The sequence below is a fragment of the Nannobrachium achirus genome, assembly GCF_963921795.1.
Source record: "Nannobrachium achirus genome assembly, chromosome: 4".
Lineage (NCBI taxonomy): Eukaryota > Metazoa > Chordata > Actinopteri > Myctophiformes > Myctophidae > Nannobrachium > Nannobrachium achirus.
In genome coordinates, this window is record NC_137813.1 from 10,448,233 (window position 1) to 10,474,563 (window position 26,331).

Sequence of the window (26,331 nt, forward strand, 5' to 3'; positions counted from 1 at the left end):
TGTCACAAAAATCGGTACACATGATCCACACACACACACACACACACACACACACACACACACACACACACACACACACACACACACACACACACACACACACACACACACACAGCTCCACTTCACACGGGTGTGATTTTCTTTTCTTTGTACTGTTGACGGAGGCTCAACTTGAAGACCCCATTAGCGCAAGGCTAAAGAAGAAAAACACTGAATCTCAATTATGACCAAAAGGAAGAAAAAAAAGAAAAGAAAAGAAAGGATAATAAAACAATCCCCTGGATGAAATATGGCATGGCTTCTTAGCAGCCATGTTTAACGATGATGCATTAGAAGGCCTCTGCCTCCTGCCTCCTATTGATTTACCTCTGACTGCCACGCAGGTGGACAGAGGAGGAGCAGTAGGCAGTAGGCATTTAAAAACAGATTAGAATCTTTGTTACTACAATTATGATTATTATTATAGTCAGAATCAAAAAATCAGCTTCACAATCACATCACAGATTTACAGAAGTAGAAGGAGAGGGGAGGGGGAGCAAGGGGTCCTGTGTATTCAAGTCATCGAAACATTTAATGACATGTATACAGTAGGCCTACTATGCAAAAACACAGTACTATGCAAAAACATTTTATAAATGAGTAGCAATCAAAAATCCTTTTTTTCTTTTTTTCTTTTACAGTAAACAATAAACATTTCGAGGAGGGGGGAGGCATTTCTGGTGATAGGACTTGTTACAGGGGATAGTTGTGATTTGCAGCCACCTGTAAGTGCTCTTTTAGAGCGGTTTTGAAGGAGAGTGCAGGATTCACACTTCTTTAAGGCTGTTGGGTATTCCACATGTTGGTGGCCATAGCAGTAGAAAGAATTTAACCCCTTGGTTGAGCCTAATCTGGGTTGTACGCAGGGACGTGCTGGCCATTGGGAAAAGCGTGACAACTCCCGAACGGCCGGTTCATTCCCGTCCGGTCACTGTCGGGCAGAAACCTTGTATCTCCAAGTTTCAAATTTGTAATTTTTTTCGCAAAGCAAAGCCCTGCTTCATCATACAAGGCCGTCGCACAGAAGTGAAAACAGCAGATCTACAAGCACACAACGCCTCGCGGTGCGAGGCGTTGTGTGCTTGTAGATTGGCTGTTTTCACTAGTTTAAATCATTTTTAAAATGGTTTCCACCTGACAATGACGAAATATAACTCATGTAATTGGCCCACTGGCTTGTCACTTGTCATGATCTGAAATGGCAAATCTTTGAGTAGCAGCAGCGCTATAGAGAGAGATCTCTTTCTATAGCGCGCAATGAGGGCCTCTCCAACTCTTTTCCCCGGGCTGAATCAGGGGCCCAGCACGTCCCTGGTTGAACGCAGTGGTGGAAAGTAGCACGTACATTTACTTTAGTCCTGTACAATTTTGAGGTCTACGTACTTTACTTGAGTATTTCCAATTTCCAATACTTGGCCCTCTACTCCACTACATTTAGGATCCAAATATTATACTTTTACTCCACTACATGTATTTGGGAAATGCAGTTACTAGTTACTTTGCAGATTGATTATAATTATTATTACAAAACATACAGTACATGTTGTTCATTCAAAATAGCCGATAAGCTCACAATGTGTTTCTATACGACACATTGTGAGCTTTTAGATTTGCTATTTTCAACATATTTATTGAATTCTTTTTGTATAAGGAGTACTTTTACTTTTGGTACTTTAAGTACATTTTGTTGCCAATACTTTTGTACTTTTACTCAAGTACATTTTGAATTCCAGACTTTTACTTGTGTCAGAGTATTTCTATATACTTATATTTACTATATATTTCTAGTATTCTACAATAATACTTAATAAAACAAAATCTATATACTTAGTAAAACATTTGAGTACTTTTCCCACTCGTTGAACGTGATTTGTGGAGCTCGGAAGTCTGGAGAGGCGCTATATAAGGCGCTATATAAATGCAGTCAAATGCAGTCCTTTTACCATTCACCATCTCAAATGGGGGATCCCTCCGTGGCCTGGTGCATATCAAACTTGGGCCTCATGGAAATTCAAAAGGTTGAGAATAACTGATGAACACCATTCCATAAGAGTCTGTGTGAAGAGGCTGCTTTGAAGAGAGAGTGTGTGTGGGAGGCCATCTGCTCACAGGGCTGGAGATTAACTGCCGATGTCTGGAGAGGGTAAATGGTGATAGATTCCTTTGGCCTGCTGGGGTCATGTGACCAGGGGGAGCTTAGGGGAGTTGCAGTGGCGAAGATGGAGGTTCCCTCTCAAGTCATATTTTACTGTGATAGCAGGTTGTGATAGGGGTACCTTCACTGTTCACACTACGTGTGTGTTCCCATATACGTACGGGTTAGGGTTAGTGGTTCTCAAACGCGTTCCGTTCATGTCGAAAACGAACCCTTTTCATGTGAAGCTCACAGTCTAATCTGAGTGGTTGACAGGAGAGATGGTCAGCGGAGCAGAGTTTTTACCAGCAGCATTAAGACAGGGACTGAACAACGGATAGAGTTTCTCAGTGAAGGTGCAGCCAGTGAAAGAGTAGAGATGAACTCTGGCCTCCACATCGTAAAAGGAGACCAGACCCTCCTCATAATCCACAAACACTCCAACTTTCTGGACCTCCTCTCTCACAGGGAGGAGGACAGCAGGGTCAGCAAGAGCCTCGTACTCATTTCCATTCCTCAACCACATAATCCAGTAACCATTGCTGGGGTTCACTGTGACTTTTCCTTTCCTGTCAATGGACTCTCTGGCCACTCCTAGATCCCAGCCAGTCTTCCCTTTAACCTGAACCTCATAGTAAAACCTGCCTGAGGAGAAGCTTTGTTTTCCTAAGACACAGGGACATTGAGAGAATCTCACTGTGTTGTCTGGGAGGTTAGACTTTGCAATTCCATGACTCACTTGTTTTCCATCCTCAGACAGGATGAGTTCGCAGGGTGCTGTATCAGGGTCCAGAGTTACGTCCACTGCATGTTGCTGGAGCCTTCTCAGCTCAGCATCACACAGCTTCTCCATCTCTTGACTGAGTGTCTTCTCGAGCTGAGCCACAGCTGTCCTCACAGTCCCCACATGTGAAGACTGATGGACATTGACCTTCGTCCAGTCCTTGGTGGGTGGAGGGGTGTTGATGGATGTGATGTTCTGGAGGAGGTGGAGGTGGTCTTCAGTGAGTGAGAGTTGCTTCAGCTCAGAGCTTCTCTTCTCTAACTGAGTGATATCCTGTTGCAGCTCTTTAATGAAGCCTTCAGCCTGTTTCTCTGTTGTTTTCTGCTTCTCTTCAATCACATCAATGACCTCAGCCTGGCTTCTCTCAATACAGCTCGCTAGAGCAGTGAAGACCTTCACGCTGTCTGCTATCTCTCTGTCTGCATCTTTCTGGCTGAGCTTTACTGTATCTTTGACCACCTGAATCTTCAGTTGCCTCTCCCCGATCATCTTCTGAACGTCAGCCTCTGTCTTTCCCAGTTCAGCCTTCTTTCCATCGTATTCCTCTTTCAGAGATACAATGTGATGTGACTTGTGGTCTGACTGTGTGCAGAACTGACAAACACACACATGGTCAGTCTTACAGAACAGCTCCAGAGGTCTGTCATGTTTCTTACACATAACGTCTTCCAGGTTCTTCACGGGGTTGATTAGTTTGTGCCGTTTTAACTTTGTGGCTCTCAGGTGAGGCTCCAGGTGAGTCTCACAGTAGGAGGCCAGACACGCCAGACAGGACTTCAGAGCCTTCAGTTTGGTCTCAGTACAGACGTCACAGGAGACTTCATCTGGTTTAGCAGGTTCTTGGTTTGTGCTGGATGTTTTTTTCAGCTGCATTGTCTTCCTGAACTTATCAGCCATCTGAGAGAGGACTTTATTAACTGAGAAATCAGGTCTCCTGTAGAAGGTTTTGTTACACAGTGGACACTTACACTCATGATTGCTGTCCCAGTGCTGTGTGATGCAGGTGTTGCAGTAGTTGTGTCCACATGGAGTGGTGATTGGATCAGTGAACACATCCAGACAGATGGAACACAGGAACTGCTCTTCGGAAGTGCGTGCGCGTTTGCTGGCGGACGCCATTTCTACACATTGAAAACATGACATATTATTGTTTAGTCATAATGCTCTTCATTTATACAGACAAACATAAAGTAGTTGCTTACTTGCGCTTGCTTCCTAATGTTTTTGGGTAATGGGGCAAAGGACCCCCAGATTATGGTATCTGTCCGCAGAACCTCATCTGAAAATGTTTGTGTGCCAGGGACCCCCCATAAAAGACTAATAGCTGAAGTGTAGTTGCTACTTCTGGGCTTGTATTCATAGACGTGGCCGCTTGCAACACTGCTGATGATTACCTACAAGTGAACAGATATAGCAGCACACAGAGAAAAACTCAATTGCGCCGCCTTGGAGAAGGGCCAAGAATAAGGTGAATACTGTCAGGTGGCAGCCCTGAGACTGGCATTAAATGTGGCTTCATGGTCCAAGTCTCTCCTGTGTTTGGGATGTCAATAATTGGGCCTATACCAGGGGTCAGCAACCTTTTTGATTTCATTTTCTTGAAAGTCACAGTGTGCCATATTAACAATAAGTTTAATTATGACACCACATCAAAATGTTTTATGTCCAACTGATTTTGATTGTCCATAGGCTATACTGGCTATTACATACAACCTTATTGTACTTAAGTAAAGATCATTAGACTCAATAATCCACCTGTCTCCTAGACTCTCTCCCCAGTCAGAGTTATCAGTTTGAATGAATGTAGAATCATGTGCAGAATGAAATTTGTATATAGATTTCAGTGGACTTCATTCAACAGACTAAACTTTTTTTTAAATATTTAATTTCAAGAGAAAGATTCTCTCAAACTCTCGTTTGCAGCCACATGGCTGCAAACGTGAGTGTGCACATATGTCATAATTATGGTTGTTATAAGGATTGTCATATGGTTATTATAAGGATTACTGGTTTTCAGAGGACGGTGTTACTTGAGGACAGGAGATCAGGCTGAACTAGTTTTTGAGTCTGTCACGGTACGGTAGCTGTTTCCAGTAAGGTGAACAGGTATTCTATCTTGATGAGGAAGTGTTAGACCATGCGTAGGTGTTACTGTACGTAAGGAATGCACATGGAACAAAAAAAAAGTGTGAGAACTGAAATGTACGTGATGAGAGATGAATGAGCGACAGCATCATTAAGGAATGCATTGTTACAACTGTAGTTTGATGCAAGATGGGCTCCTAGAGCAGTGGTTCTCAACCTGTGGGTCGAGACCCCCAGAGGGGTCCCCAAATTATTTTGGGTGGTCCCCAGATGATTAGTTAAATGTTAACATTGTTTTCTCACTCAACAGTAAACAAACCGACATACAGTATAAGAGCATACATGGTATCTGCAAATTTCTAAAGTGACAATTTAAGGACTTTACCTCTCGTCAAACATTGGCCAAATTGTCAAATATTATAGGCAGAAATTGTGAAAATAGCCGATCTACATGCTCACAACGCCTCGCAACGTGAGGCGTTGTGAGCATGGAGATCGGCTATTTTCACAATAGAACCATGTTATACAAAATGAAATGCCTCAACTCTTAGTGCTCGACAGGGTCAGGGGTCCTCAGTTAAAATATGATTATTTTGTGGGTTGCAGCCTGAAAAGGTTGAGAACCACTGTCCTAGAGCATGTCATCCTGACACTTTACGAGTCACCACTGTCACTGTCAAATTCTTAAAAGATTATCTTGTGTACATTTATAATGTAATATGTATTATTTTACACAATAATAAATGTGCCACGGACATGGACAAGTCTTGCAACAGACACGTTTGATAACCCCTGCACACACATCATAAAACATACTCCATGCTTTTAAAAACCAATACTGACAACACGTCGCAATGTGATTTTTTAATGCTATATTGAAGAATTTAACATACTATAGGACCAAATGGAAACAGGTCATTATTGTAATCAAATTATTGTCTTAGGAGTGTGACACAAAAACTACGAATATTATTCAACTGAAATCTCCATGGCATGAGTAATCAATAGAAAAAAAGTCACTTTGGGGGTGAAATACTCCTTTAAGGCTAAAAGGATAACAGAATATTATCCTTATCAATACTGTACTCACCTGTCTATATGCTGAAGTCTTCTCTGTTAATGAGGAGAATCCTGTTGATAGCAGGTTATTGTAGAGAATATGATCTCTGCTGTCACTGTGTGTGGGAACGATTCACCTTTGATTCTCATTCAGCACATCATGTAGATTCAAAGCAACATTCTGTTGCACCAAAAAGTTAACCCTTCCCCTGGACTCTTTCACGCCGTATGCAGGTTTATAAGTGCAGCTAATCAAATAAATAAAACACATTTTATATCTGAGTCTTCTTTTCTTCCTGAGAAGAATAGAAAAGCTGAAGAGTAGTATTTTTCTCTGTTTGAGTGTTTTTTTTAATTTTTATGAACAGTGTCATCACCTTATTCTTGGCTACAACCACTGTGGGCGTGGCCAGGTAGGGGGGACCACACACACGCACGCACGCACACACACACACACACACACACACAGGCCACAAATTCATGTTCAACATGACCATATGCGTCTAGGGTAGCCTACAACAAAATAGGGCATTAACGACTTGTGATTTTTGCAAGTCGACTCGACTCAGTAAAAAGTTGAGTTGAAGTCGACTTTATTGTTTGATGACGTCATCACATCATACACGACCCCCCAATTATTTTGGGGGGTCCACAGATGATTAACTTAATGTGAAACATTGTTTTCTCACTCAACTGTCAACAAACCAACACAACGTTTAAGTGTATAGACTATAGACAGTATAGAGGGTATCTTCACATTTCTAAGGTGACAATTTAAGGACTTTTTAATACCTCTAAAATGGCAAATTAAACATTGTCCAAATATATAGAGGCAGATATTGTGAAAATAGCCGATCTACATGCTCACAACGCCGATGCGAGGCGTTGTGAGCATGTAGATCTGCTATTTTTCACAATAGAAAGTATTATTATTATTATTATTTTCAACTTCGACTTTCAACTTTGTCTGGTGGGAGTCGACTTGTGTAATGAAGTCGACTGAGTCAACTTGTTGACTTTTTCTTCAATGCCCTACAACCAGGGCCGGATTTACCATTGGGCTAGGGTGGGCACGCGCCCAGGGGCCTCAGGGGAGGGGGGCCTCAAAAAAAAAAAAAAAAAAAAAAGTTTTTTTTTTTTCAAAAAAAATTTTTTTTTTTTGGACCCCAAAAAATGTAGGCATGATCGCAATCGCGAAATTCCATGTTTAACCCCCATACCAACCCCATCTTTCAAACATGGCAGCCGTGTTTGTTTACATTTCAAGAAAACATAATGGCTAGTAGCTCATGAATGCCTGAACGGATTTCCATTCGGATTTTTTTGTTTGAAAGCTGTGAACAGTGTGCACACACGTGGTGCATGGGCGTGCATGATCCGTGCACTATGAATTACATGGAAGTCTATGGAGAGGGAGGCGGTGTGGAACTTGGAAGCCATTTTTCCAAATAAAGTGATATTTGTGTTTAGTTACAGTACATTTTGTTTTATTATTGAGAGCTTCTGCTCTGCTGGCCGCACTGCATGTAGCTGCTCTGAAAGCTTAGTGCAGTCTAAAGCCCACCCACTCTATGTATCCGGTACTTTCCACACACATAGGCTACACACATGCACGCAAACTCCAATTCTGTATCCGTGTGTGTGTGTGTGTGTGTGTGTGTGTGTGTGTGTTTCGCTGCATGCTAAATAAATAGTAACAGCTATCTGCAGCTCCTTGTTAGACTGTTGTGTGGGGAATAAACACCCGAAATTGATATAAAAAGCACCCAAAAACGGGTAAAACCCCCAAAAAATCGCACCCGCCCTGCGGGCGGGTGGACACACTTAATTCCTTGCAACACCCTAGATATTGGTCAAATTACGCCTCTGCACACAGTCACATTATGCACGGGCCGGTCCGGAGGTGAGTTCACAGTGTGGTCAGGTGGACCGGAGGTGGAATTTTTGCGCGCGCACGAGGGCCTCTTTATTTCCCCTTGCCCAGGGGCCTCATGTCATATAAATCCGGGCCTGCCTACAACAAAAGCACAGTGGTATCATGCAGAATATAAAGTCTAAATTACCTCAATTTACCCCTAAAGAGAGAAGTGAGATATAGAAACTCAATGATAGTTGCTAAGACAGAGACACAACTGTAATTGCAGATAAACACCAGCAGATGTCAGCATAGCCTAAAGTGTTCTCAGGTCCCTGATTCTCTGATTTCTCTCACTAGTCAAGTCTGTCTGTTGTTAATGGAGCTGTGCAGTGTGTACTGTATCTCTCTGTGTTTTGTGACTTTGTACCTTTCTGTGAGCAGTAATTAGTCCCCCCAGGAATCCGCGGAGAAAAAAGCTGTATTCCAATCCGAAGGGTTCGCACTTTGAAGTGCGCGTTTGAAGGGCTATGACGTCACTGGGCCGCGCCTAGTGCTGTCCCGTTTAGTAGACCGCGTTAACCTAGGGTAACCTACCCTTGGAATGTGCACTACTTTCTCCTCGTTTTGAAGCGTACAGCCGATGGTCACTTCAAGCACTTCGTTGGATAGCAGCGTCCCACAATGCAACGCGACTCCACGATTCAACCCGGATCAAAACAAAAACAACAGTGTCTGCTGTCCATCGCATTAAACTTTTATCCACAAAAGAGCTGTTTAACTTCTGTTTGGTGCCACCGAGTTTAATTGTAAGGTGTTTTCGGTATAGTATTTAGGTGTATAAACTTCATAATTAATCATGACTATGTAAAATATATGCAACGGCGTTGTCGGAAGGTTCTGACTGAGAACCGCCGTGTCTCGTCTCGGGGCGGGCAGCTCTACGCATCGAATCCCTCTGAAGGCAACCTGTTCTCGGCTCCACGGCTCTGCTCCCCTCCCTTGGAATTGATGGTGGAACATGACATATGATTTGTTGTTGTGTCTTAATTAACAGGCAATCCATCAAATTGTTTTCTTAATATGATTAGACATGAAAGAAACTGCCTCTGGCTCTGTATAATGCTTGATTGAATGTTTTCAAGTAACACTAACATGACGAACTAGTCATTGTATATAGCCTACTAAGTTTTATAGTTTATACCATTCATTGCATATTCTATTGAGCATACCGTTATTAATTCAGATTGTCCAGTGTATTGTAGGCCTATATGTGCGTTATGTTATTTCCAATTAAATAAACAATCTAACTACCACTGAGTTCCCGTGGCAAAGAACTTCGAGCACCAGGTTTGGTATTTGAGTGTTGTTTTAAAATTATTATAACTATTATACTAACTAACTATTAAAACAACGTGTGAACGTGTCCACTAATAAACGAGGAACCAATTCAGAATATAATCAAACATCAGAATGAACTGAAAATAGAAATGGATAGAGAGTAGGCCTACTAGGCTATGGCAACATCAAATCACATTGACATTTAGTGGAAATGTTTTATTCTCTCACCAATGCACCACAAACGTAGGCTTACTGTATACTGTGGCAGCTGAAAGCAATGGATTTAGATTGGTCATCCGCGATGTTGCGGGTGATCATCAACCTGCTATAATGCAACGGTATGAAACATAAAAGAACAGCATAGTAGTTATGTCATGTGCTAAAGGGCTTGGCTAGAATGTCAATAGAATCTATAAACCTTCCATGTCGGGAAACAGAACGCAGTTTCTGCTGGGTGAGAAAATACTGTATTGGGGTCCATTTGATCAAATAGGTCTATTCGCCTATATGTATCCTAGTGTAATATCTGTGGGTTAGAACTCGGCATTCAGTCTTCACTCTAATAACTAAATAAAGCTTAAGATCTTTGTCATATTTCCTTAAAAAGAATTACATTATGCGTTGAAGCAATTTGAATGTTTGCTTTATGATTTACTATGAATTATGCCTGACTTGTATTGCTTAATTGCTGCTATTAATGATGATGATCAGATTACGGTGATGTGATTCCCTGTGTCTGTTCACAGAGAGGCAGGGAAAACACACTTTCAACCACAAACATATCACACAATAAGCCTTATACGAATCATTTAAACGAAGGTCGGGCTTTTCATATTTCTCTCTGTCAAATAAATGACCTGAAATGATGTTAATTCCGATGCCGCTTTTACATTAAGCATAATATGAATATCATGATACATGTTACAGTTACAGTGTGAATTGTAATAGAGCGTGTTAATAAACTGTTATTCTATTTAATGATCTTGTGCTTCAGAACAATCTCATCATACAGTTATGTGACTGTCAGACCTTTAATTATGACAAAACCAAAAACAGAAGTTTCTTTTTAATATCTAATCAACAGAAAACTATTTGAAACGGGTTGTCTGAAAGTTGTAGCCACAATACATCATATCACAATCATGTATAGGTCTATAGCCAGTGTTTCCCAAACTTTTTAGCCTGTACGTGACCCAAAAAAGAAATTAGTTTGCCCTGGATCCAAACTAGTGAAAACAGCAGATCTACAAGCTCACAACGCGTCGCTTTGCACCGCGTTGTGAGCTTGTAGAGCAGGTAAGCAACAGGACATGCAACGCTCATCCCAAGCCGAAAATCGAATGCCTTGGACGGATGACATGACTCTCACTGCCCGCCTCGGTTCGAGTGATGCTGGTTCTCAATTATCCTCGAACGTCAAAATAGCTGTGAATTATTAGGTGAATTATGACCCACCAAAAAAAATTAAAAATATCCTAAATTGTCTTAAAAGTTAATTCCGCCTCACAAAAAAATCAGTTTGGGCGTTTAAGAAGCTAAAATACGTAGTTTAAAAGCACCGCGGAGGAAAAAATGGCGGAGAAATGATTTTTGCAACCAGAAGTTCTCGGCTATGCACTTGGTAGCGCTGTCCCATTCCACAGGCACTGTGGAGTGCACTTCACAGGACAAGCCCTACACATGGCACGGCCCAGTGACGTCATAGCCCTTCAAATGCGCACTTCAAAGTGCGAACCCTTCGGATTGGAATACAGCTAAAGTCTTGATTCCACGGAGAACAATCCTGATTCTACGGAATTCTGCAGTGAACAATTTTAAAAAACAACCTAAAATGACCAGTTATCAAGCAAAAAAGGATTTAGTTCTAATAACCTAGTAAAACCCTTCATGAAATAGCTACTGTAATTAGTGGTTAGAATAATTAAATATTCTAATAATCGTTTTTGAGAATAACAATCTAATATTAAATCTATATATTTTTGTAATTGTTATTGTTATTAATATTTAATTTCTGTTGCAAAGACTTGTCATCCAAACGATGCCCATAGTAATTACATTTTAGAGGATATCTAGTATGGGTGTAATATTTATTCTCTTCTGCATTATGATTGTCATTGCCAGGACCATAGGCGTAGAGGAACCATATGCCAGGACACAGTTTCATGTAGGAATGTGGGACCATCCAGCGTCCGTCAGTCAAGCTATTCCCCCAGGGCCCTGTGAAGCAAAGTCCTATGAGGTGGCCTTACCATGTAGGCTACAAGAGGTGGCCTTACCATGTAGGCTACAATTAGTTGTATAATAGGGGTAATAACTGTCAGGTTTTACTGTTATTCCGCAGACGGACGAAAAATCCGCGAATGGCCGAATCGCAGATTCCTGGTCGGACTATCTAATCAATAAAGGCATACAAAGCCCAAAAACTTTGTGCTTTCCAGCTGCTATTTCTGATTTATATATTTAATTTCAATACAACAGTGCATTGTTGTTGCGACTGAAGGTCGCTGTATACCATGAGAAATGTTGTAGCTTGTCCTTCTCCTTAACGCTTCCAGTGCCAGCCCCTAGATGGCGCCATAGAATGCCAGACTTTCTCCCATAGGGGACTGCATTAGCATCCGGGGGCTCACGTTGCAGTGACGCGCGGATGATAATGCTAACAGAATAGCTATTCCCATTTTGTCATTTTAAAGATCATTTTTCGGCGATTTCGCCGTAAATAAACCTCGCGCCACATCCCTAAAAACACAATCCAGAGATATGGCCCTTCAAAGATGTGGTGTTTCATTGGATTCGGCGGCGATTCGCGGCTACGTTCGCGGCTCACGGCCGGCATGGCTTCCCCAGGATTTGGACCACTGGATTTTAAATTAAGGCTCAGGCTTCAGAAGGCCTCGGATCATTTTATTAATTTCATTAAAAAAGCCAAACTAATTTGGGATCGGCACACTGGACTACGTTCCGGAAGCGGCGCTGAACATTCGGTGAACATTGGGGGTCTCAAAAATGTATTTTAAACCATTTTTAATGGAATATATCGTCGGACCATGTAAAATGGTTAGCTGGCTAGCGTAGGACGAGCCAGGACCACCCACGGCTCTACAAGCAGCTCAGGGTAAGTCAATTAATTTAAAAAAAAAATGTATTGGATTGAAATAAAGCCGAACTAGTTCGGGATCGGCACTCAACAAGTTAACAGAAGTGATGTCACGTTACATCACCTAATCAAAGATCAAACCCTGGATATCCATACTGTCACAATGACATCATTTCCTGTTCCACTTTTTGATGTCATCAATCCCAGGCCCTAACTGGCCCAAAAGCATGCACTCTGATTTACACCCTACCTTCCGTTAATATTAAGTCCATATATGTATATGGATATTAATAAAGGACCCCATATTAATAAAGGACCCCTTATGCCCATATATGGAGATCCCCAGGCATCAAACCCAGGCCCTAACTCGCCAAGGCCCTGCTTAGCTTTACTAATTAACATACGTTTTATGCCCATATATGGAGACATTATTAAGGATATTAGTTATCAATATTAATTGACACTGTACAAGGGCCTGATATTTAACTGGCAAACCATCTTTAAGTAAACAATCTTTATCCTTATGGAGTTACAGTTTACAGTTTAGGCATTTAGCAGACGCTTTTAATCCAAAGCGACTTTCAATGAGCAGATAACATCACAATAATAAACAAGATAATATGGAGTGACGGCAGGAAGCTGTCAACAACAAGATTGAGCTCTGTCAACAACTCTGTTGTGTTCTGACTACTGATAAAGGTCAGGTCAGCCGATGAGGTGACCACGGTCACCTATTACATCATACTGTTAAGTATGATGTACATCGTGTTACATCGTACTGTTAAGTAACTACAGTAGCGCCACCTTTTCCAACACATTTTTGGACACTGCTCCTACAGATTTTGCCCTAAAATCACGCAAATCGGTACACAGTATGTCTAAACTCATCTCATCAACATGGATCTGTTCCATTTAGCGCCACCTTCAGGCCAATTTTTTTAAAGACATTTTGCCAAATTTTGCATACACACTCCTTGGCTGCCAAACCACTACCTCCACCCATCAATTCTCACGTGACCCTCTTCTAGCGCCACCATGAGGCCGATTCTTGCAAAACACATTTTTGGACACTGCTCCTACAAACCTTGCCCTAAAATCACGCAAATCGGTACACAGTAGGTCTACACTCATGTCATCAACATGATCTGTCCCATTTAGCGCCACCTTCAGGCTGATTTTTTAAAACACATTTTTGGACACTGCTTCTACAAATTTTGCCCTAAAATCACACAAATCGGTACACAGTATGTCTACACTCATGTCATCAACATGGATGTCCCGTTTAGCGCCACCTTCTGGCCAATTTTTTAAAACCCATTTTTGGACACTGCTCCTACAAATTTTGCCCTAAAATCACACAAATCGGTACACAATATGTCTACACTCATGTCATCAACATGGATCTGTCCCATATAGCGCCACCATCAGGCCAATTTTTTTAAACACATTTTTGGACACTGCTCCTATAGTTTTTGCCCTAAAATCACACAAATCGCTACACAGTATGTCTACACTCAGCTCATCACCATGGATCTGTCCCATATAGTGCCACCATTAGGCAGATTTTTTCAAACACATTTTTGGACACTGCTCCTACACATTTTGCCCTAAAATCACGCTGCGACCTGACGGTCGCTTATCTCCCGATTAGGGAGTCTTACTGGTCTAAATATTGGACCCAATTGTCACAAGCCACACAAAAGTTATCCTAAAATGGCTTTTCTCAGAGATGTAAATCAAGGGAAAATAAACTGTATTATCAACCTTTCTCTATCCCAGCAACATACTCTTGTGGGATCTAGCACCAGTAAAGATAGGACGCGTGTGAGATTTCTGGCAGATGCCGGCGGCCACTTAGGAGACCATTTGTAGGTCTTGTGTACCATGTCACCTCTAGTGGCTCCAATTGAGAATGTGTATCTTCCTAAATTAAAAATCTTTGGTGGACGCTTATCTCTCTCCTGTACAAGATCTCTACAAAAGTTTAGCTGTTTAGCTGTCTCTAAACACAGACGCCCCATGACTCTCAGCACAGGAGCGAGCGTCTCAGGTATGCATGTTGAACCATCTGTAATTGCAATTCAATTCAAAGGAGCCATATATATATATATATATAGGCCTATATATTTATTTATTTATTATTATTATTATTTAGAGATAATTTATTTAAGTCAAACCACTACTTTAGTTTGTAGAGTTCAACTGAGGCCTCATCCAACAGTTGTTGGATGTTCTCCCCAGCACAAAAACATTTTGTGTCGTCGGCAAAAACAACATAGTTCAGAATACTTGATACCTTACAAATATCATTTATGTATAATATAAATAGCTTAGTTCCTTGCAGATGCTCGAGCACACTGACTTATGTTCATCAATTTGAACATATTGCTGTCTATTTTCAATGTAACTTTTTACCCAATTTAGCCAATCCCTAACCTTAACCCTGGACTCTTTGACTCTGTATGCAGAATAGAAATGTTAATTGATACCATATGGTATTTACATGTATATTTGAGTTTTCTTATTATACTGTATATATTTTCTTCCCATGAGAAGAAAAGCAAAGCTGAATAATTGATCATTTTCCTGCAGGGTTATGGTCATACTTTAAACAATGATTGCATTTTTCCCCCAGTGTGTTTAGTTTGATCAATATTCTTCTTTTTTCACTTCAAAGGGAGTCGAAATGAAAGAGTGCACACACACAGTCATTTGCACAATAATTACAACTGCTGTTTTATTTTGAAGGATCATAAACAGCTACATGAAATAGTCAATCATTAACATCACAATCAATGTATCCTTGTGTCTTATTAACTGTTATATAGTATTCACATTAAAGTAGAAGACATAAAATATTGTTTTTATTCCTGATATTATTTTTGTACAGAACATTAGTGAACTACAGTATTTTGAATTGATCTTAAACTTTAATGCCATGGAATAGAACGTACAAAAGATTTCTTGTACATATTACCTGTCTCAGACAGGTAAGGTAACATGTTTTAAAGAGGTGGTGCCATTGTACTTTTTCTGTTTTGTATGTGTTTATGAAGTTAGCATTACTCTAATAGACCACCGGGTGGGGTTATGTGCATATTTGTCTTCCCTGTGTATTTTTGTTTAGTTCCTGAAAGCTGAAAGCCTCTGAGTCAAAAGGCCCAGTCGAAAAACCCAGTTTCAATGACATCATATACTCATCCCCTCTCCTTTTACCATTCACCCAACACTTTGGGTGTGGTTAACTTCAGCTGGGTCACCATGACAACCAGGCATGCTTAATGAACCAGTGGGTGTGGCCACATGAAAACACAATTTTAACTCTTTCTGTACACTTTTTTTTTGTATAATTATAATACCTGATCATCATGTTTTAGGGGAGAAAGAAATCATGTCAACTTTAAGATAAACACTTTCTTCAATAGAGAACTCCATTAACCATAGTATTTAGCTGTACCGCAAATATATAATTAAGTTATTGTGTTTCATTATAATAGATCTATTAATCCATGATCCATCTACTAAGAGATAAAACATAATTAATAACAAGATTTTGCAATTCATTTGCAAGTGTGACTCGCGTTGCGGTTGGTTAATGTTTAAGTTGGACAAAATGTGGCCAAAATGAGGCCATATTTTCAGAAATATGGATGAGCTGGGATGAGGTGTCACACATTATGACGCACATGGGCTTAATATTGGTGATATCTGGGATCTCCATATGTGGCCATAAAAGGGATGAGGACGGAATTAATTTGCAACATCATTCTGATGTCGGAACAGGTCAGCTATATCCTTCTGCTTAGCTGGGATGAGGTGTCATTGGGATGTCAGAAGAGCAGACAGACAAACATGAACTGGAGGTTTTCATACTAAGTAGCAACCTACAGTCGCAAAAAAAACACAATTAGGAAAAATATTTAAATTACTTAATTAGAAGTAACATTTGACTAAATCCAAACCATTGATTTACACATGGTTGTAACCTTTTTCATGTACAACTGAGGATTAGTCTAATCCGAGTTATTTACAGGAGAGATGATCAGAGGAGCAGCGTTAACACCGGGACTGAAGTATGGATAGAGTTTCTCAGTGAAGGTGCATCCAGTGAAAGAGTAGAGATGAACTCTGGTCTCCACATCATAAAATGAAACCAGACCCTCCTCATAATCCACAAACACTCCCACTTTCTGGAGCTTCTCTTTTACAGGGAGGAGGACATGAGAGTCAGCAATAGCCTTGTACTCATTTCCATTCCTCAACACTATAGACCAGTAACCATTGTTGGGGCTCAGTTTGATTTGTCCCTTCCGGTTGATGGACTCTCTGGCCACTCCTAGATCCCAGCTAGTCTTCCCTTTAACCTGAACCTCATAGTAGAAAAATCCTGAGGAGAAGCTTTGTTTTCCTAAGACACAGGGATTTAGAGAGAATCTCTCTGTGTTGGCTGGGACATTCTTCGTTACGTCTCCATAATGTACGTGTTTTCCATCATCAGACAGGATGAGTTCACAGTGTGCTGTATGAGAGTCCAGAGTCACATCCATTGCATATTGCTGGACCATCCTCAGCTCAGCATCACACAGCTTCTCCATCTCTTTACTGAGTGCCTTCTCAAGCTGAGCAAAAGCTGTCCTCACAGTGCCCACATATGAAGGCTGATGGACATTGACCTTTGTCCAGTCCTTGGTGGGTGGAGGGGTCTTGATGGATGTGAAGTTCTGGAGGAGGTAGAGGTGGTCTTCAGTGTGTGAGAGCTGCTTCAGCTCAGAGCTTCTCTTCTCTAACTGAGTGATTTCCTGTTGCAGATCTTTGATGAAGTCTTCAGCCTGTTTCTCTGTTGTTTTCTGCTTCTCTTCGATCACATCAATGACCTCAGCCTGGCTTCTCTCAATACAGCTCGCCAGAGCTGTGAAGACCTGCACACTGTCTGCTATCTCTCTGTCTGCATCTTTCTTGCTGAGCTCTACTGTGTGTTTGACCTCCTGAATTTTCAGTTGCCTCTCTTGTATCATCTGCTGAACTCTAGCCTCTGTCTTTCCCAGTTCAGCCTTCTTTCCTTTGTATTCCTCTTTCAGAGATACAATGTGATGTGACTTGTGGTCTAACTGAGTGCAGAACTGACAAACACACACATGGTCAGTCTTACAGAACAGTTCCAGAGGTCTGTCATGTTTCTTACACATAACGTCATCCAGGTTCTTCACAGGGTCGATTAGTTTGTGCCGTTTTAACGCTGTGGCTCTCAGGTGAGGCTCCAGGTGAGTCTCACAGTAGGAGGCCAGACACGCCAGGCAGGACTTCAGAGCCTTCAGTTTTGTCTCAGTACAGATGTCACAGGAGACTTCATCTGGTTTAGCAGGTTCTTGGTTTGTGCTGGACATTTGTTTCAGCTCCATTGACTGTCTGAACTGATCAGCCATCTCAGAGAGAACTTTATTAACAGAGCATTTTGGTCTCCTATAGAAGGTTTCTTGACATAGTGGACACTTACACACATCATTGCTGTCCCAGTGCTGTGTGATGCAGGTTTTGCAGTAGTTGTGTCCACATGGAGTGGTGATTGGATCAGTGAACACATCCAGACAGATGGAACACAGGAACTGCTCTTCAGACATGAGGCTGCTGGCGGATGCCATTTCGATACACTGAAAACGAGTGGAAAAAAATGAAATGTTTTTCAATTATAATGAAATCTTATATACAAACAAACTTAAGTATAATGTGCAAGGCTCATTCCCCTTTAGCTATGCAATACCCGTTGTACCCGTCGTCCCATGTACATCACCCACACAGAGCTGAGCCTCTCAAGTGTATACTGTAGCCTAAACTAGCTCGCAGTAACGTGTAATTTGTGGATTTATAGATATGTTTTGAGAGAACCACTGATACTTCCGACTTCCAACCAGGCATTCCACAGGTGCGACAGGCCCTAGTGCAGGCTATTTGGGACAGGCCCCCCATCCACAGTGCATGCTATTGTGAAGCACACAAGGAACAAAACACACATGATACAGGGGTCATCACTATGGCATCTTATGATGGACATTTTCATAAATATTTTATTTTTGCCACAGACAGAAAGAAGTGGTCAATAGTATTAATATAAACACATAGATTTAGCCCTAAATGTATACTGCTAATGTTCCATAGTGCCTATGCCAATGTGCTTTTTAGGGTTTGTTTCTAAAGTAGTTGCTTATTTGGTCTTGATTAATTTTGAACTCCCAGTTTAATATGGATTTGCCCGCAGAACCAGATCTGAAAATATTGTGAGCCAGGGAACCTCATACAAGATTTGTGTTGTTAAAATGTTTAAAAAAAATCAAGATATTAAATATATTCAATGTTCAAAATAGCATCTACAAGCTCACAACGCATCGTGGTGTGGTCTGTTGTGAGCTTGTAGATCTGTTAAGTTCAAATAGCTGATGTAAAGTGGTAAAACCTACAGGGTGCTTTAGGGATTGTTTTCATAGACTTGGCCACTTTTACCTGTATTACACTTGCAGCAGCCTATACTAGGGTGCAAGTGAACAGGTATTTAATGAAGCAGCACACAGAGAAACTCCATGGCACCACCCTGGAGAAGGGCCAAGAGGTGAATACTGAATACTGGCAGGTGGCAGCCCTGAGACTGGCATTGAATGTGGCATCATGGTCCAAGTCTAACCTGTGTTTGGGATTTCAATAATTGGGTCTATAACACTATAGTCAGTGTTTCCATTGCACATTATATGAGCAAAAGGGCCTCTTAGCTGCAGAGGTGTGAGTGGGCACATATGCACATGCTATGTCATATGGTTATTAAAATGATTGCTGGCTTTTCAGAGGACGGTGTTACTTGAGGACAGGAGATCAAGTTAAACTAGTTTTTGTTTGTCACGGCAGCTTCAAATAGTTGTGGTTTCCAGTAAGGTGAACAGGTATTCTATCTTGATGAGGAAGTCTTAGACCATGCGTAGGTGTTATCAGTGTTGCACTGCTCATAGCACGCAGTACCATGGCATACGCCCATAACACGCCCAATACCATGGCATACGCCCATTGTTCAGGAGCTCGTGCACATATCCTGTGATACCCTGAAGAAGACCGAAAAGTTGGTAAATTAAAATAAAAAAGTGTATTGCATTGTGGCCACAAGCTGTGCGACCTCCTTTCTTTGCAACAAAGAAAAGTGTATCTTCCTGTGGTCAGCACCTCCTCACTGTTGGTGTGCACTCCTGTCCTATTGGTTGTCAGAGCGCACGCACACACACATGCATGCATCGATCAAAAACAATCTTTTACCAAAGCTGCCGAGTGTCACCAGCTACTGTAGTGTGAATTAACATAGTAATGAGCCTGGATGCATGTCAACAGTCCATTGTGTGTGACCTGCTAAATCCTGTAGAGTAGGTTGACGTGTGCGTCCGTGACGTCATTAAAATACCGTCCCACCAAAGATAACATTGTGTTATGTAAGAAATGCCTGCATAAAAATACACTTGAGAGTCAAAACATGATGAGAGATCATGATTAATGAAGGGCACGACAGGATTCTATAAGGAATGCAGTGTTACAACTAGTTTGATGGAAGGGCTCCTAGAGCAGGGTTTCTCAAAGTGGGTGCCGTGGCACCCTAGGGTGCTGTGACGCCAGTCCAGGGGTGTCTCAGGATACTTTGATAATATTTGAAATTCATATGACTTCAGTTTAACCTACATAAGGCCTGTCCATTCTCTCTCCGAAACTGAACTTTTTGTCTGAAAGGTCACCTACAAAATGACGTCACTCGGAACGTCTGAAAAGCATTACCCTGAATTAGGTTTCGGAAAGTTGCACGTCGGAAAGTTGGAACTCTCCGACGAAAAGTTTGGTTTTAGAGAGAACCGGCCTTTATTAAAACGGACCTCAGTTGCCCTGTAGCCTACTTGGTGCCTTCTTTTTCAGCCGACAGTACACCACGTTTCTTCACCAAAAATAGCAGATCTACAAGCTCACAATGCGTGATGCATTGTGATCAGCTCTTTTTGTTGAATTTTCACCCCAGAATAGGGATGCTGCATGGGCTTTAAGTGGAAGAATGCCAAGTATAAAGGTTATTTTCCATTTGTCCTACTATAGAAACAGATATTCTCTCAAGTTTTCCTAATGACATCTCAGTATGTATGTCATACTTAAGCAATATTACACGAGAGGGTGTGCATTAACGCGGTTATCCCTTATCCTGCACGACAGCCTTTTCGCAGGAACGAGCCGACAGGCGAGTTCCGTAGGAAGGGCTGGAGTGTTTATGCAGACCCTCGAGTGTAATATTGCGATTATACAACTGTTGCCCTTAAAAAAAAACACGTCAACTTTATTTCATTGTAATTAAGATATTCGAAAGGATTTTTTTTTATTTTTTAATGCCACATTTAGCTACTGTGTCCCTGAACGTCACATGAAAACCGCTAGCCAGCCGCCTAGCATAGTGTGGGGAGACAGGAGCGATCGCTGTCTTTCGTGACCAACGCAGCTGATTTCTTTACTTGATGAGAGACAGTGCAGTAGTGCTCGTTATATGCACGGTTGGAGAGCCTGTTTTCCATTGAAAGCCAGACTACCTGTTGTATAATGTATCTTAAGGGGAATGATTTGCATATTTTACATAAATGTAAGGTATTTTAACAGTGTAATTCAGGGGTGCCGTGGATGAAAAAGTTATTTACAGGGCTGACTTGAGTCAAAAATGTTTGAGAACCTCTGTCCTATATGTCATCGAGACACTTGCCTGTCACCAAAATCATGATAACAAATTCTAAGATTAGTAATAAAATTGACCCGGACATGGACAAGTCTCGCAACAGACATGTTTGATGACCCTGTACACACTTGATAAAACATACTCCTTTTAAAAAACAATGCTCACAACACTTTGCGTGGTGATTAAGGCTAAAAGGATAACACAAACATAATAACCTTATCAATACTGTACTCACCTGTCTATGTGCTGAAGTCTTCTCTGCTAACGAGGAGAATCCTGTTGATAGCAGCAGGTTATTGTAGAGAATATGATCTCTGCTGTCAATCTGTGTGGGAACGTTGCACCTTTGATTCTCATTCAGCACATGGTTTAGATTCAAGTCAACATTCTGTTGCACCGTGTCAAAAGTTAACCCTTCCCTGGACTCTTTCACGCTGCATGCAAGTTGACAAGTGCAGAATTAAAGAACGTATTCATACCAAATAAAGGCTGTGCGTATTTGCGTTTTCTTTTTTTCCAATGAGAAGAATAGAACACTTTTTTTTTTTTTTTTTTTTACCAGTTGCTATGCCCAGGTCTAGGGTTGCCTGAGACACAATATTGATACGTTCTCGCCTTCCCCAACCACCAAGTAGCCAAACAAACAAAGGTTATTTATTTACAAAATAGTAACTACAGTGATTAGGGTGAGTAACATGAAGTTGGTTTCATAAATAAGAACTTGGTGAAAATTGAGGATTAATAAAGCAACAAATCAAAAGAGAGCTAAATCAAAATGTATACGTAGATTATCGCTTACCTACCAAAATAAACTACAATATATTACCTCTTTAACATAAACAATAATCAAAAGACTCAACCAGCTCTAAAGCAACTTAACTCCTTCTCAACATAATACTGTTATGTCTCACTGACTAGTGTTCCAGTGAGTGTTCTTTATGCATAATGATCCTCAGTTTGATCGTGCGGTGCTTGACTGTTTTGCCTGCCCTGTTGTTGTGTTTATCTGGGCTCGATTGATATGTACGTTCATGACACTGCACTTCTGTCTTGTTGTTGCTGCTGCTTCACGCTTGGAAGTCAAGTAAAGTTTGTTAGTAAAGTCTGCAATGGTGTGATCCTTTACCGACATAATAAATACTATCAAAGCAAATAACTCATAAGAAACTATAAGGCCGCGCTCACACATGTGCGTCACGCATCGTCATCTTAACGTCTGAGAATGGCCACTGGGGGGCGCTGTACTAATGCATTGTCAATGGAAGGTTGTTTGGTTTTTTGTCGTTGCCGTGTCTCAAGCTCAACCGCAGCCTGTACGCTCTTGAAGAGACACGGCAACGACAAAACACCAAACAACCTTGCATTGAGAATGCATTAGTACGGCGCCCACAGTGGCCATTCTCATAAGATACGGTCGCGATAAGTGTCGCAAATGTCTGTACGGGGCCGCCTAACACAACTGAAATTTAAGCAAATAACTCATAAGAAACTATAACACAACAGAAATTGGGCCAGTTAGTAGAGGAGGAAGACTGCCGGTGGGAATTGAGCAACCAGTGTTGCCATATGTCTCCGTATTGGGCTTGATTCTGAAGTGTACTGTATATTAGGAGTTGTTGAAGACCTGTTTCACCCATCATTTGTTAAGGTTAAGGAGTGTAATCAACTATAGCCTACCCTATATGTCTAGGGGTAAGAGTAAGAGACACAACAAAGGCACGGCGGTATCATGACAAATATCATAATAATATATATCAAGTTGAAATAACATCAATTTACTAAAGGTAGAGATACTAATTATAGACACTAGCCCTTACCCGTTCAAAGATATGAGCTCCGAAATGATGTGCAGTGTGTGGATTATGGGATGTGCACTGTGCACACAGTATATGAGGGATGGATGGAAAGTAACTTTAACTGGTGCTTGCATGCTAATATGTAGGAGCATCAATGTAAGAAATACCCGTTCCATTTAACGGCTACAGAGATACTGTGTACCGATCTGCATGATTTTGGACAACATCTGTAACAGGGCCAGAACCACCCCCCCCCCGCCCGCCCGCCCGCCTGCCCGCCTGCACACACACACACTCCCCCCCCCCCCGTGTGTGTGTGTGTGTGTGTGTGTGTGTGTGTGTGGGTTTGTGTGTGATTGTGCATGGCCTGAACAACAGCGCCCCTCCCTTAACATGTGTGGTCACAAAAGGTACTGTAGGCTAAATAGATATAGATACACCATAAAAATGCAATTATACAGCATACGATTTGTGAAAGTGACAAACGGGCTTCACAGTTATGTCAGGTGTGTTCATATGCTGATGGTGATGCGATTTCAGATCAATTGCTCCAGCCACTGAGGAGAAACGCGGTTTCAGACAGACAGACACTCAGACAGACAGACAGACAGACATTCGGAAAATTATATGTTAGATGTTGCTAAAACAGATATATGACTGTGATTTTAGATAAACACCAGCAGATGTCAGCATAGCCTAAAGTGTTCTTTGGTCCAGGATTTTCTCACTATAGTCTGTCTGTGTTGACAGTGTTGTTAATCGAGCTGTGCAGTGCGTACTGTAAGCTATCTGTCTGTGTGTTGTGCCTTTCTGTGAGCAGTATTTAATACGGTTGATGTGTGTTGCACGCACAACCTGAAACTCGTGCTGTCCTGCTGCTTTGGGGGAAATGGCACTCCCAGTTGTTTTTGTAACCCCATGTCTTTCATTCTCTACATTAATATTCTTCTTTTGACTACATTTCTAGGAAGGGACTCTTGGGACCAACATTTACAACACATACTGTATATTATGAATTAACCACTTGAGTCCCTATTTAAAATATAGTGACAATAGCTGATCTACAAGTTCACAATGTGGCACGGTGTGATGCGTTGTAAGCTTGTAGATCTGCTATTAAAAGTTCTGATTTATTTATTAACATATTTATTTATTGTTCTAAATTTCAATGGAGCAACTTTTAAATATTAAATCAATTTTAAGAAAATATCACAAATAAGTGTTGCCATTTTTTACATTTTTATTAGTATTACTTAAAAGCTAGTCAAAATCAAGGAGTGCACACACACAGTTGCACAATAATTACAACTGCTGATTTATTTTGAAAGATCACATTTTCTTATAATTTATAATCAACTACATGAAAGAATACATCTTGACAATCAAAAAGCATTTTCTGTGTTCAATTAACTCTTTGTAATTAAAATAAAGAAGAAGACACTGAAAATTAAATATTGTTGTTGTTTCTGACATTATTTCTGTACAGTGAACAACAGTGTTGAATTGAACTTTAACTTAAATGCCATGACATAAAACATACAATCAAGTAGAAATATAGACATTTCAACAGTCTCACAGACATGTAATAATTATGTTTTAAGCTCAATACGTTAATTAGTATTTGGCTGTTCTTCAGATGTAAAATTAATTTATTGTGTTGCAATATAATCGATCTATGATACATCATTTTGTAACATAATTGTTAAAGTATTTGATTTGAAGTGACAGTAGACCTTTCATATACACAGTTGTTGTTCTGGATGGAAATTAACTCTTTTCATTCAAAGCTGAGGATGAGTCTAGTCTGTATGATTGACAGGAGAGATGATCAGAGGAGCAGAGTTTTTACCACTATGATTAAGACATGGACTGAAGTATGGATAGAGTTTCTCAGTGAAGGTGCATCCAGTGAAAGAGTAGAGATGAACTCTGGTCTCCACATCATAAAATGAAACCAGACCCTCCTCATAATCCACAAACACTCCCACTTTCTGGAGCTTCTCTTTTACAGGGAGGAGGACATGAGAGTCAGCAATAGCCTTGTACTCATTTCCATTCCTCAACACTATAGACCAGTAACCATTGTTGGGGATCAGTATGATTTTTCCCTTCCTGTTGATGGACTCTCTGGCCACTCCTAGATCCCAGCTAGTCTTCCCTTTAACCTGAACCTCATAGTAAAACCTTCCTGAGGAGAATCCCTGTTTTCCTAAGGCATTGGCACATTTAGAGAATCTCTTTGTGTTGTCTGGGAGATTCTTCTGTACTCCATGACTCACTTGTTTTCCATCCTCAGATAGGATGAGTTCGCAGTGTGCTGTATCAGGGTCCAGAGTTACATCCACTGCATATCGCTTTATCCTCTTCAGCTCAGCATCACTCAGCTCCTCCATCTCTTTACTGAGTGTCTTCTCCAGCTGAGCCACAGCTGTCCTCACATTGCCCACATATGAAGGCTGAAGGACATTGACCTTTGTCCAGTCCTTGGTAGCCGGAGTGGTTTTGATGGATTTGATGTTCTGGAGGAGGTGGAGGTGATCTTCAGTGAGTGAGAGCTTCTTCAGCTCAGAGCTTCTCTTCTCTAACTGAGTGATTTCCTGTTGCAGTTCTTTAATGAAGCCTTCAGCCTGTTTCTCTGTTGTTTTCTGCTTCTCTTCAATAACATCAATGGCCTCAGCCTGGCTTCTCTCAATACAGCTCGCCAGAGTGGTGAAGACGTTCACACTGTGTGCGATCTCTTTGTCTGCCTCTTTCTTGCTGAGATTTACTGCATCTTTGACCACCTGAATCTTCAGTTTTCTCTCCCTGATCATCTTCTGAACATCAGCTTCTGTCTTTCCCAGTTCAGCCTTCTTTACTTCGTATTCCTCTTTCAGGGATACAATGTGATGTGACTTGTGGTCTGACTGAGTGCAGAACTGACAAACACACATGTGGTCAGTCTTACAGAACAGCTCCAGAGGTTTGCCATGTGTCTTACACATAACGTCTTCCAGGTTCTTCACAGGGTCGATCAGTTTGTGCCGTTTTAACGCTGTGGCTCTCAGGTGAGGCTTCAGGTGAGTCTCACAGTAGGAGACCTGACACACCAGGCAGGACTTCAGAGCCTTCAGTTTGGTCTCATAACAGACATCACACGATACTTCATCTGGTTTAGCAGGTTCTTGGATTGTGTTGTGTCTGAACTGGTCAGCCATCTCCGAGAGGACTTTATTAACAGAGCATTTTGGTCTCATATTGAAGGTTTCTTGACATAGTGGACACTTAGACACATCATTGCTGTCCCAGTGCTGTGTGATGCAGGTTTTGCAGTAGTTGTGTCCACATGGAGTGGTGATTGGATCAGTGAACACATCCAGACAGATGGAACACAGGTACTGCTCTTCAGAATGGAGACTGCTGGCGGACGCCAT

General features: G+C 41.2%; 2 protein-coding genes across 2 annotated transcripts; both read right to left on the bottom strand.

Moving 5' to 3' along the window:
• Positions 1-2,429: 2,429 nt before the first annotated feature.
• On the bottom strand, positions 2,430-26,331 carry LOC308282630 (uncharacterized protein; the record flags this gene model as incomplete). Its single annotated transcript, XM_080723015.1, has 2 exons — positions 2,430-4,078; positions 24,729-26,331. The coding sequence occupies 2 exons, from the start codon at positions 26,329-26,331 to the stop codon at positions 2,430-2,432; spliced, it is 3,252 nt and encodes a 1,083-aa protein (XP_080579141.1).
• On the bottom strand, positions 16,408-18,033 carry LOC308283591 (E3 ubiquitin-protein ligase TRIM39-like; the record flags this gene model as incomplete). Its single annotated transcript, XM_080724028.1, has 1 exon — positions 16,408-18,033. One exon carries the CDS (start codon positions 18,031-18,033, stop codon positions 16,408-16,410), a length of 1,626 nt encoding a protein of 541 aa, XP_080580154.1.